Here is a 13749-nt window from a genome sequence, read left to right on the forward strand (position 1 = left end):
GAAATGTCAAGATAATCAACCAAACCGGTTCTATGACCATAGAGAGTGGATCAGCATCACCTCTTTGTAAAAACGAGTATAATAAATTTAGGCATAAAATATGGGACCTCGAACCAGGGCCAATTTATGAGACTGTTGCAGGAAAACCTTGTAACGAGGATCGAGCTGAACAGAGAATGTCTGAGATCAGTGGTTAAAGCTGATTTGTCCCCTTGTTTCCAGACTTAGAAATGCATAAGTCTTGAACAAGGGGATAGCCATGTCCCGAAAAGTGTGAAAGTTTGATTTAAAACTAATGAACTATTTGTAGGTTAAAATTCACTATAAAATGTCTTTGCTTTGAAACAGAAGATAATTACAGAATGTGTGCACTCAACAAGCTGGGAAATGTCCATGACATGTCACTTTCTCAGTACCCATAGGCTTGCCATAAGTGATGGGGTCGCATATACCATTCATATGACCAGGTCAAGGGTCACCAGCTCCACACCTAAGAAAGAAACTCATCAACACAATGTTAGAGCTTCCGTGCTCAATTTTGTATTTAGATCAGCGGTTCTTAATCTGGACTTCTATGCGCCCCCAATTAATCATTACTGGAATCCAAGGACCCCCCACAGAGTCATTATTGGAATCCGGTGACCCCGGCCCAAGCAATTTGAAAGATTTAAACTGCAAAACAATACACAACATTACAGAAACAAGCATTCATTAAACACACATGGAGCTTCTTTATCAACATACACTTTATTAATCTATTAATATTATATACTATATTATTTTCTAAACCTTCATGAACCCCCTCAGTAGGTGTAGCGGACCGCCGAGGGTCCCTGGACCACATGTTAAGAACCTGTGATCTAGAAGAACTCAATTACATGTTCTGGGGTCCAGCGATGTATATATAACGCCATGGCATGATTACATTGCTAAACCTTGCTTTGGGCCTTACACCAAGCTTGCTCAGTCTGATGGATGGATGGATAAATCCAGGTCCATACATACACAACTCCACTGAGGTACAATTCATACAGATGCACACATTAATGTGCACACTCCGACACATACGTATAGCTGCTTGTAAAAACTCACAGATGGATATCTCAAAACAGTCTGTACACAAACCCACAAATACACACTCTCCAGGCACACCCATGCAAACAGATAAACACATATGATTATCTATAATATCACGGATGTGTAACTCCAGACCGATGCATACACAAACTCACTCAGGCACACACACATGCAATTGTGCACATGTATTTGCACACCAGACCTTGTGATAAGCAAACTCAAAGACAGACATGTACATATGCATGTACAAACTCACAGGCAATACACTCTGACTAAAGCATGCACATTCCCCAAACACAAACACACCAATGTGCACATGTATTGGCATATGCTGTGGCTCAAAATACATACAAAGACACACACAAACACTTAAACATGCCCACAAAAACAGACAACTATAGAAATGGACAGGCATGCACACACTCCCACAGATAACTCCAGAACCATCCATACATGAACACATACTTTAACACACAAGTGTGAACATGCACACACACACACTGGTATATACTCACTGCCAGATAATACCACACATGTACATGCTTACACTAATACACACTAAGTAAGTATACCTGAAGGTGAGCAGAGTACGTTTTATTTTTGTTTATATTAAGACACACCCTTGGCTGATTTCATCCCCAATGTCCAACAGTTGTGACTTTGGTCACTATACAGATCTAGTCTGTAGGGTGTATCATCAGCTTCTGTATGTCTTGAACTTTATGTGGTAATCACAAAGACATAGTCAAATACCGACACACAGCACTCACTTACTCACTTACTCTGATGGTTTTATATTGTTCCTCTTTCTTGACTTTAAACTCCAGAAAATATTCCTCCTCGTTCTTCAGAATACGTGGCCACTCTTGAAGTTTTACCTGCAGAGATGAGAGCACAAGAATAAAGTGTAGCTTTATAGAGTGTGGTCTTACTCACAAAACAAAATCATTACAGTATGAAACATACATACCCAGCCTAAAAGTACCAGCCACACATATACAGCTTGTAAGTATCAACCCCACATATCAAGACTGTAAGCACCAGCCCCAAGTATCATAAATAAGGACACAGACAAGGGTGTTGCCTAGATGGATTTCGGATCTGGAACACACACACACACACACACCCACACAGCCCAACACGCACACACACAGACACAGAGCCCAACACACACACACACACACACACAGAGCCCAACACACACACACACCCAGAGCCCAACACACACACACATAGCCCAACACACACACACAGAGCCCAACACACACTGACAGAGCCACACACACACACACACAGACAGAGCCCCACACACACATAGACAGAGCCACACACACACAGACAGAGCCCTCCCACACACATAGACAGAGCCCCACACACACACAGACAGAGCCCCACACACACACAGACAGAGCCCTCCCACACACAGAGCCCCGCACACACAGAGCCCCGCACACACAGAGCCCCGCACACACAGAGCGCCGCACACACACACACAAAACCCCCCCACACACACAGAGCCCTGCACACACACAGCCCCCCACACACACACAGAGCCACACACAAACGCACACAGAGCCCCTCGCACACACAGAGCCCCCCCCACATACACAGAGCTCCCACACACACAGAGCCCCGCACACACACATAAAACCCCCAAACACACACACAGAGCCCCGCACACACACAGCCCCCCACACACACAGAGCCACACACACACACAGAGCCCCACACACACACAGAGCCCCACACACACACAGAGCCCCCCACACACACACACAGAGCCCCCCACATACACAGAGCCCCTACACACAGAGCCCCACACACACACAGAGCCCCACACACACACACAGAGGCCCCACACACACACACAGAGGCCCCACACACATACACAGAGCCCCCCCACACACAGAGCTCCCCCCACACACAGAGCTCCCCCCACACACAGAGCTCCCCCCCACACACAGAGCTCCCCCCCACACACAGAGCCCCCCCACTCACACAGAGCCCCAAACACACACAGAGCCCCCCCAAACACACACACACACACACAGAGCCTCACACACTGACTGCGCAAGCGCAGCCTAAGCAGGCCGAGACCTAAAAACCACACCCCAGTGGTCAGCACGCACAACACGGAAACACGTCACACACAGGATCAAAACAAAGTAACAGACTTGCAACCACACACCCTGCACGGTGTTACATAACACCCATGTGCACGCGCACTTCAAAGCTCCACATAGCACCATATAAATATTGAATAAGAGTTGTATAAATGTTGAAATACAATTAGTGCTTAATTTGAGCCGATGGGGGCCAACAGCACTCATTTTTCGGGACTGGCATTTAGGTTTTACAATAAGACTTTTCCGGAAAGCAACAGAGGGAAAAACACACTTACCGGAAAGAGGAGTAAACACAAACAGGAAAAAAGGAAGAAGAGAGAGGTAAAAACCGTCACCAGGGAAGAGAGTAAGTATATGCAAGAGTAAACTAAAGCAGCAGGGAGAGTCTGGCTGTGGATTAAAGAGGCCTGAAGTGGATTAAGAACTCGCAGCCTTGGAATTAGGGGTGCTGAGATTTAATAGGGACGTCAGGCGGATGTTGAGCAGCGCGTTGGGCACCTGCCCTTACTATTTTACAAATTAAGCACTATTACACAGACTGACGAAGCACTAATCGACTGAGCTAGCTTGCCAGGTTTGAACCCATGACCCAAAAGGTACACACAAATCTCGGCGCATGAGCGTTAGTTGGCGCATTTAGCACAGTGTGATTTTTGCATGAGACCCGCAGGCTGCCGCAGGGGGTGCTCGCAGCTACAATTGTGCAATTTGTTATAACATTTCTGACAGGGTCTGTTGAGGAGTCCTGTGAAACCTTCTGACGTTTCCTTTCGAGCTGCAAACTCCCAACTCCCTCAAGGATTTACCAACACAATCAGAACTTAAAACACTGACTGGATTGACTTCTCCTTCAGGGAAAGGGGAAGTGGACAGAGAGACTCACAACAAATTATACAAAATTTGGTCTTCAGTTGAGTCTCTCTCAAGAAAGTGCTCCAGGCCGAGAATCTTCTCTCTAAGATGTTCTGCGCTGCCTTCACGCTACACTGTGATGCAACATTAACAGCAATTACTCAGTTGACAATTTCTTAACTAATTTCTATAGTCAACTAAACATTGTGCTTACTGACCATCAATCCGTTTGACCCTTGTTCGCACTTTTACTGAAGTATTAGCACTGACTCAGAAGCTTGACACCTTCAAATAAACATAACATGTCAGAATCACTTAAAACTTTAACTAAGGAGACAGGCTAATTAGATTAGTTGGGTTAGTTTTAACTAAACTCAGAATCTTCATGCAAGGCCATACCTGAGTCTTTAGTTACTTCTTTCATAGGTGATTCTGCAGTTGGAAGACAGAAAATAACAGCCTATCCAATCTTCGTTACTAACTAGACTATTATTTCCAATCCTACTTGTAAATCTGCAAACCATTACATGTATATATATATATATAAATATTTATATATCTCTGTCATAAGGTCTACATATTCCAACAGTACACATTAGTTCTGTTTAACGTTTTCATACATTTGTCTTTACCAAGGCTTGTTTTTCCTGGCCCAGTTGTAAATATGCGAGGCTTTTGAAATATACCTCTGTAACTAAATCAACATATCACCAATAGTACACATTTGTCCTATTTGTCTGTAAATCTGCCAGTTTAACACATTTGCCTTAACCAAGGCTTGTTTTAACTCAGCATTCCGCTTTTTGCGCGATTAAACAATTCACTGTTAACTCAATACTAAGGTTGAGGTTAATCTCTTTGAACTAATTGGGAACACTTCGTGTAACTAGCTTTTCCCAAAGAGTTTATTAAAACTGCTTAATGCACAGTGTCTTTTGCCTTTGTCAAGGCTTGTTCCTTTCTCAGTTCTACTCGACGTGCTAAGCTTAAAAATGTCTTGCGCGGAGTATTGACTGTAAATAAACCTTTGCCACTTACTAATAAGGTAAATTGTTCGTGGCCCTTTTTTAAAAAGAAATAATCTCTCTTACTGTCTCTTTCCAAGTTTTTTAGCAATTACTCACTGTCCGACTGACAGGAGCCTCGAACTGCCGACCGGCAGAGGAAAGCGGGGAAACAAACCTCCCGGCTGCTTCAGAAATGCCGGAGCTCAGCCAAGCAGTCGCGCTGGCATAAATCAGCGTCGATGACAGGCGGGGAACTCGGGACCTCGCCGACAGGTTTCCTCAAAGGATTCAAAGGCTTTACCAGAAATTAAGGGGAAGTGGCGGTTTCAAGGCCAGGGAAGCCACAACACGGGGACAGAAGCTCTCACAGGGATTAACGAGAGACGAAGCGTTTGGCAGTTGGCTGAAGCTAGTATTTATAGCTTCAGCCACGAGACCAGCGCGAGGCTCGCACTTCAGGATACCAAGCGCGAGGGCAGACAGAGCCTGTCTTCACATGAGCGCACAATCTAGGAAACAGCACACAATAAATAGAAATAACAAACAAGCATTGCTAAAGGCAATTGATACAGATTACTTTTCAATTAAGAGTTTTATTTACACTTAACATAAAATCATACTCTAAATGAAATCAATGAACTAAAGCAACACTTTAGATTAAATATATATATATACACTGAAACCATTCTGGGTCCGTACCTAATTAAGACGACCTGTAACACCCCTAACAGTTCCTCCCCCCAAAGGTCGTCTTACAGGTCTAGGTTTATCAGGATGCAGAGCATGAAAAGATCTAACAAGTCTAGGAGCATGAACATTTTTCTCAGGTTCCCAAGATCTCTCAGAAGAATCATAACCCTTCCAGTCAACCAAATAAAACAAGGCACCCCGAATTCTTTTGGAATCTAGAATGGATTTAACCTCGTACTCAACATGGTCACCGACAATTACCGGCGGTGGTGGGTTATCAGCACGAGTAGAAGGTTCAAAAGGTTTCAACAGAGAAACATGAAAAACAGGATGAATAGCATATTCCTCAGGTAAAACTAATTTTACAGATACGGGGTTCAAAACCTTTTTAACTTCAAAAGGCCCAATATATCTAGGCTTCAACTTCCTGGGACCTTCCATCTGAATGTTTCTAGTAGATAACCATACCAGCTGACCTTCCTTATACAAAGGGGCAACTTTACGATGAGAATCAGCAGTCCTTTTCATAGATACCTTACTTTTGACCCATTGCTTTCTAGCCTTATCTTGAATATCCAACAGATGAGTCAACCTATCCGTAACTGCTGGCATAGACAATTGCTCATCAGGTAAAAGTATAGGAATAGATCTTGGATGTTGACCAGTGAGAAAATAAAAAGGAGAACAACCCAAAGCTGAATGAGTGGTGTTATTATAAGAAAATTCTGCCCACGGTAACATTTCATCCCAAGGGTGAGAAGAGGTAGTTAACAAACATCTTAAACCCTGTTCAACATGCTGATTCAATCTCTCCGTTTGACCATCCGTCTGTGGGTGAAAAGAAGAAGACAGAGCCAACTCAATTCCCAAAAGTTTGCTAAGTTGTGACCAGAATTTGGAAATGAACTGAGGACCCCTATCCGAAATAATCTTTGAGGGCAGACCATGAAGTTTCACAATATTAGATAAAAATACAGCACTAAATTCAGTTGCCGAGGGAATCTTATGTAATGGAATAAAATGTCCCATTTTGGATAACAGATCCACCACCACGAGGACTGTAGTAAAACCATTAGACTTAGGAAGATCAGTAATAAAATCTAAACTGATTGTATGCCAAGGGTGAGGGGGAATAGTCATAGGACGAAGTAAACCCATTGGAACCTCATGTAAAGCCTTTTGACGAGAACAAACTGGACAGGCTTTCACGAATTGCTGAATAATTGAAATCATTTTTTCCCACCAAAAATGACGTTGACACAAATCCAAGGTTTTGTTAATACCAGGATGTGCAGCAGTCGCCAAATCATGATTCCATTGCATGACCTTATCCTGTAAATCTCTTGTGGGAATAAACAATTTATCATTGTGATAGAAAAACCCATCTCTAATGGAATTACCTTTTTTTAATAACCATTCATGAACCTCAAAATTCTTTAATTCTTTTTTTACTGAATCCAAGAAACTTTCAGAATGGATTTCAGCAGCAATTTTTTCTAAAGGCAAAATACTGGGAGGATCCTTCATAGAATTTAAATCCTTTTCACAAACTAAACGTGAAAGTGTATCAGATAATAGCTGCTTCTTTCCAGGTCGATACATAATCAAAAAATCAAATTCGCTAAAAAATTGCAACCACCTCATTTGTCTGGGAGTAAACGCCTTAACAGTGGAATAAAATTGCAAATTTTTATGGTCAGAATAAACAGTAATAGTGTGTTTAGCCCCCAAAAGATGATGCCTCCATTCTTGGAACACATCTTTAATAGCTAACAATTCACGTTCTGCAATCGTATAATTTTGCTCGGCCAAAAGTAATTTTCTGGAGAAAAAGGCGATTGGATGAAGGTGACCAGTATTTGAATCCCTTTGAAGCAACACACCACCAATAGCAGTCTGTGAAGCATCTGCTTCCACAAAGAAAGGCCTATTAGGATCAGGATGTACCAAAATGGGAGCCGAGGTAAAAGCCTTCTTCAACAAAGAAAATGCCTGATCAGCCTCCTCAGTCCAAGAGAAGACTTTCCCTTTTTTCAATAACTGGGTAATAGGAGTAACAATTTCAGAAAATTTAGAAATGAAACGCCTATAAAAATTAGCAAATCCTAAAATTCTCTGTGTTTCTTTTATTGAAGCAGGGATTGGCCAAGATAAAATTGCCTCAACCTTCTTAGGATCCATATGAATTCCCTCAGGTGACAAACAATAGCCAAGAAATTCAACTTGAGAAGCATGGAAAACACATTTTTCCAACTTAGCATACAGAGAATGATCTCTCAATCTCTGTAATACCAACTGAACATGCTGTACATGCTCCTCCATACTTTTAGAATAAATTAAGATGTCATCTATATAAACAATACAACAGACATCCAATAAATCATTCAGGACCTCATTAATGAAATATTGAAAAGCCGCTGGAGCGTTGCAAAGACCAAAAGGCATAACCGTATACTCAAAAAGACCAAATTTCGTACGAAAAGCGGTCTTCCACTCATCGCCTTCCTTGACTCTAATCAAATGATATGCTCCTCTAAGATCCAACTTGGTGTAGACACTAGATCCTTTAATTTGATTAAGAAGCACTGGAATCAAAGGCAATGGATATCTATTCTTAATGGTTGCTTTATTAACCTTTCTGTAATCAATACAAGCCCTCAGATCCCCAGACTTCTTCGAAACGAAGAAAAGAGGAGACGAAACAGGAGAAGTAGAATGTCGAATGAACCCTAACTCCAAAAGCTCATCCAAATAGTTCCTTAAATAAACATTTTCAGGCTCCGTTAAGGCGTAAATTCTGCTACATGGCAGAATAGCACCAGGAACTAAATCAATTCTGCAATCAAAAATTCTGTGCGGTGGTAATTGGGTTGCTTCAACAGGATCAAAAACCTTAGAAAAGTTTCTATACTCAACTGGAAGCCTATTATCTTCCGCAGTTAGAGCAGCACAAAAAAGGGGCATCACCGGATCTTTGGTTTCTTGATAACAGTGTAACTTACAAAAAGAAGACTCTAAAGTAACAGTCCTTTTAATCCAATCAATATTGGGATTATGTAATTCCAACCAAGGAATGCCTAGGATGACACCAAAACTTGGAGCATCAATAAGATCAAAAACCACTTTCTCCGTATGCCCATTATCTGCTACCAAAGTTAATGGCTCGGTGTTAAATTGAATCATACCAGAAGATAAAACCGAACCATCAACTGCTCTCACAGACTCAGGCTCCTCCTTAGTAACAAATTTCAGATTCAATTTATGGGCAAACCCAATATCGAAAAAATTCCCAGTAGCCCCAGAATCCAAAAGTACAGGAATGCTATGTCTTTGAAGAGTAGTTAAGATAAAGACCATCCGAATAGTAAAATGTTTAGGAATATGTGTAGTTACATTGGTGACAAATTTGGAGATCTTAGAAGAAGATTTGCTCGAGGGAACGATCTCAGCTTTCCTCGAGTATTTTAGTTTTCCGACGGCTTAATAGGAAGAGTTTCAACAACTAAAACTTTCTTTTTTGTGGGTTTCACAGAACAATCCTTGGCAAAATGCCCAGGTTTGCCACAGTATAAACATAAATTGCCCTTACGCCTCCGTTCTTTTTCTTCAGGAGTTAAAGGCCCTTTGAACCCACCCGGTAAAACAGATTCAACAAAAACATTCTTAACCTCAGACTCTTTTTTCTCAACTTTAACTAGAGGACTTCTAAAGTCACTCCTAGTTTTTTCATTTCTACGTTCACCCAATCTGTGATCAAGTCTAACCACTAGATCCTGAAATTCCTTAAACCCATCAGGTAAATTCACTATGTGCGCAAGGGAGTCTTTTAAATCATCTTTTAGACCTCTATAAAATAAAGAAATCCTCTTCTCCTCAGGCCAATGAGTTTCAGACAGAAGCCTATTAAAGGTAGTTATATAGGATACAAGGTCCTTGGTCCCTTGACGAAGACTCAATAACTCATTATCAGAAGATTGAATTAAGGTATGTTTGGCGAATAGACTAGACATGGCCAATTTAAAATTCTGCAAATTGTGAAGCAAAGGATCGTTATTATCTACTAAAGGCATGGCCCAATTAGCAGCCACCCCTCCCAGATAAGAAATTATAAAAGCCACCTTAGCAGAATCAGAAGAAAAAATTTGAGGTTTACACATGAAGTGCAATTGACATTGACTAAAAAATGTTGCAAATCTGCTATTATCTCCAGTAAACCTTTCAGGATTAGCCAAAGGGACAGGTGTGGGAGTAACAACAGTTACTTGAACTGGTTGTTTTTCTGACTGAACTTCTGAGGTATGAGGCTGAATAACCTCAACTCCAAATCTGGCTGGCGCTAAAACTGGTTTCTTCTCCTTAGAAGAATCCCTCCAAGACGAGAATCCTACCCTAGTCTCATCTAGCTCCTGACGAAGCGATTGATTCTCTAAGCGTAAATTTTCCATCTCCACTGTCATCTTCTGGACTAACTGTGACAACTGTGAAGCATCCATGAGGGTGAGTTTGCAGACTTGAAAGGAAACGTTTTTAAAATTGGGAAGTTACGCTTCGTCTACTGTTGAGGAGTCCTGTGAAACCTTCTGACGTTTCCTTTCGAGCTGCAAACTCCCAACTCCCTCAAGGATTTACCAACACAATCAGAACTTAAAACACTGACTGGATTGACTTCTCCTTCAGGGAAAGGGGAAGTGGACAGAGAGACTCACAACAAATTATACAAGATTTGGTCTTCAGTTGAGTCTCTCTCAAGAAAGTGCTCCAGGCCGAGAATCTTCTCTCTAAGATGTTCTGCGCTGCCTTCACGCTACACTGTGATGCAACATTAACAGCAATTACTCAGTTGACAATTTCTTAACTAATTTCTATAGTCAACTAAACATTGTGCTTACTGACCATCAATCCGTTTGACCCTTGTTCGCACTTTTACTGAAGTATTAGCACTGACTCAGAAGCTTGACACCTTCAAATAAACATAACATGTCAGAATCACTTAAAACTTTAACTAAGGAGACAGGCTAATTAGATTAGTTGGGTTAGTTTTAACTAAACTCAGAATCTTCATGCAAGGCCATACCTGAGTCTTTAGTTACTTCTTTCATAGGTGATTCTGCAGTTGGAAGACAGAAAATAACAGCCTATCCAATCTTCGTTACTAACTAGACTATTATTTCCAATCCTACTTGTAAATCTGCAAACCATTACATGTATATATATATATATAAATATTTATATATCTCTGTCATAAGGTCTACATATTCCAACAGTACACATTAGTTCTGTTTAACGTTTTCATACATTTGTCTTTACCAAGGCTTGTTTTTCCTGGCCCAGTTGTAAATATGCGAGGCTTTTGAAATATACCTCTGTAACTAAATCAACATATCACCAATAGTACACATTTGTCCTATTTGTCTGTAAATCTGCCAGTTTAACACATTTGCCTTAACCAAGGCTTGTTTTAACTCAGCATTCCGCTTTTTGCGCGATTAAACAATTCACTGTTAACTCAATACTAAGGTTGAGGTTAATCTCTTTGAACTAATTGGGAACACTTCGTGTAACTAGCTTTTCCCAAAGAGTTTATTAAAACTGCTTAATGCACAGTGTCTTTTGCCTTTGTCAAGGCTTGTTCCTTTCTCAGTTCTACTCGACGTGCTAAGCTTAAAAATGTCTTGCGCGGAGTATTGACTGTAAATAAACCTTTGCCACTTACTAATAAGGTAAATTGTTCGTGGCCCTTTTTTAAAAAGAAATAATCTCTCTTACTGTCTCTTTCCAAGTTTTTTAGCAATTACTCACTGTCCGACTGACAGGAGCCTCGAACTGCCGACCGGCAGAGGAAAGCGGGGAAACAAACCTCCCGGCTGCTTCAGAAATGCCGGAGCTCAGCCAAGCAGTCGCGCTGGCATAAATCAGCGTCGATGACAGGCGGGGAACTCGGGACCTCGCCGACAGGTTTCCTCAAAGGATTCAAAGGCTTTACCAGAAATTAAGGGGAAGTGGCGGTTTCAAGGCCAGGGAAGCCACAACACGGGGACAGAAGCTCTCACAGGGATTAACGAGAGACGAAGCGTTTGGCAGTTGGCTGAAGCTAGTATTTATAGCTTCAGCCACGAGACCAGCGCGAGGCTCGCACTTCAGGATACCAAGCGCGAGGGCAGACAGAGCCTGTCTTCACATGAGCGCACAATCTAGGAAACAGCACACAATAAATAGAAATAACAAACAAGCATTGCTAAAGGCAATTGATACAGATTACTTTTCAATTAAGAGTTTTATTTACACTTAACATAAAATCATACTCTAAATGAAATCAATGAACTAAAGCAACACTTTAGATTAAATATATATATATACACTGAAACCATTCTGGGTCCGTACCTAATTAAGACGACCTGTAACACCCCTAACAGGGTCTGGGTGGGGCAGGGGCAGCAGAGAATGCAAGTTGACGGTCTATATCGGACAAGTGCCTTAAGGAGGCGGGGGGGCAAGCGGCTGGGGTTAGCGGTTGGATAGGAAGTCGGGGAGCACTTTACCACCTGCCCTGCCCCCTGGTTCGCTTTACTAGTTGCCCCGCCCCCGGACCCCTTACTTACGGAGCCAGAGCTTAAGTCCCGTCCGAAGTTGTTGAGGGGGTGCTTGGGGCTCTGCCCCCGCTCCCCCACCAGGGTGACTGAGATGCAGTCCGCGGTCCCAGCTTCAAAGAAGGAGCCGGTGGCTACGTCAACTTGTACGTCGCCATTGTGAGGAGTGTGGCGGAGCGCTCCTCGGAGGGCAGATTAACTACAAGGGGGAGGAGTTTGGGAAGGAACCGGGGCGTCTTGAAGACAGGGTGTGCATTGACGAGAGGGTGGGAGAGAAAATGAACATCAAAAAGACTTGTTTTGCTGCTTCAGCCTGCACTTATAGCCAATGGCATGCTGGGACTTGTGAACAGGAAAAGAAAACTACAAGTACCAGAGTGAAAGGTTGTTAGCCCGTAAAAGCTTCTGTTCTAAAAGAGGACAAGGCGGAAACAAGTAAGCCCAATTGCCAATCACCCGCCAGCGTTTAACATAAATGCTGATGCGAGCCAATTAAAAAGAAGGGCGTGGCTTAAAGTCCCCTTCTCAAAGCGTATAGATTGAAAAAGCCCTCGCATGGCAAGAGCGCATTCGCGCCGCTAACACCAGATGAGACCTAAAAAATGCTGACAGGAACAGTCTTCGCCTGTATGGCAGTCACCATCTCAAATCACTCAGGGACAGTCTACCCCATGGGCAGCTTTTACGGCTGCACCGCAACCGCTGCACAACACAAGACTTCGAGACACAAGCACAACTACTTTCTACCAATCTAGAGGCACGCCAATATGCCCCATTGTGTTAGAACAGCACACAAGCGTGCAAGAAATAATAACAGGGAAGCCTTATTAGAACCACGCACAAGACCACAGGATGGCATGTGGACATGCGTGACCAGCCTCACACCTTACTAACAAACTACTGAAGATCATCAGGAAACAATGGTCTATTTTACAGACAGGCAGCCTCTCATTCCTGCAACCACGGTTTGCCTTTAAACGCACTAATAACCTGAAAGACCTCGGACCTCCTGGTCAGGGATCTGCTCTCCCTGCGTAGCTCTGCTAGTAAGTGCCACTGCCCCAGGCACTGTGACCAGCTCGCTCAGGCAGGTGTTCAAGGCCCTCCTCCACCCGCAGGCTCCTGGTGGTCCAGTGGGAGAGCCTTGCTCTTCTGTTGGCCGCTGTTTTCTGTGTCTGTCTTTGTGCCACTTTTCTGTTTTCCCATCTCTCTTGTGCCAGTGTCTGTCTTTGTGCCTTTTTCTGTTTTTTCTGTCTCTCTTGTGCCTGTTTTCGGCCTCCCCTCGGTATTTCATTGTACTTATTGTTCTTAGCCGTTTTCTGTCTCTGTGCCCTTCCCGCCGCTGCTACCCCGTGACTTCTCCACCCCACTGGTTCCCTCTTCGCACCTCGGTTTCCGTCACCCCTCCCC

The 13749-nt window shown here is 42.8% G+C and overlaps 1 protein-coding gene across 1 annotated transcript in view; it reads right to left on the minus strand.

The window, feature by feature from the left end:
* The window catches only part of LOC144752403 (E3 ubiquitin-protein ligase TRIM39-like), a 206925-nt gene that overhangs the window by 150656 nt on the left and 42520 nt on the right, over positions 1-13749 (minus strand). The window contains exon 2 of the mRNA XM_078640335.1: positions 1860-1955. Within this exon, the coding sequence (XP_078496461.1) occupies positions 1860-1955 (96 nt within the window). The remainder of the gene's footprint in view (positions 1-1859; positions 1956-13749) is intronic.

The sequence above is a fragment of the Lissotriton helveticus genome, chromosome 5_1, assembly GCF_964261635.1.
Source record: "Lissotriton helveticus chromosome 5_1, aLisHel1.1, whole genome shotgun sequence".
NCBI classification, from domain to species: Eukaryota; Metazoa; Chordata; class Amphibia; order Caudata; family Salamandridae; genus Lissotriton; species Lissotriton helveticus.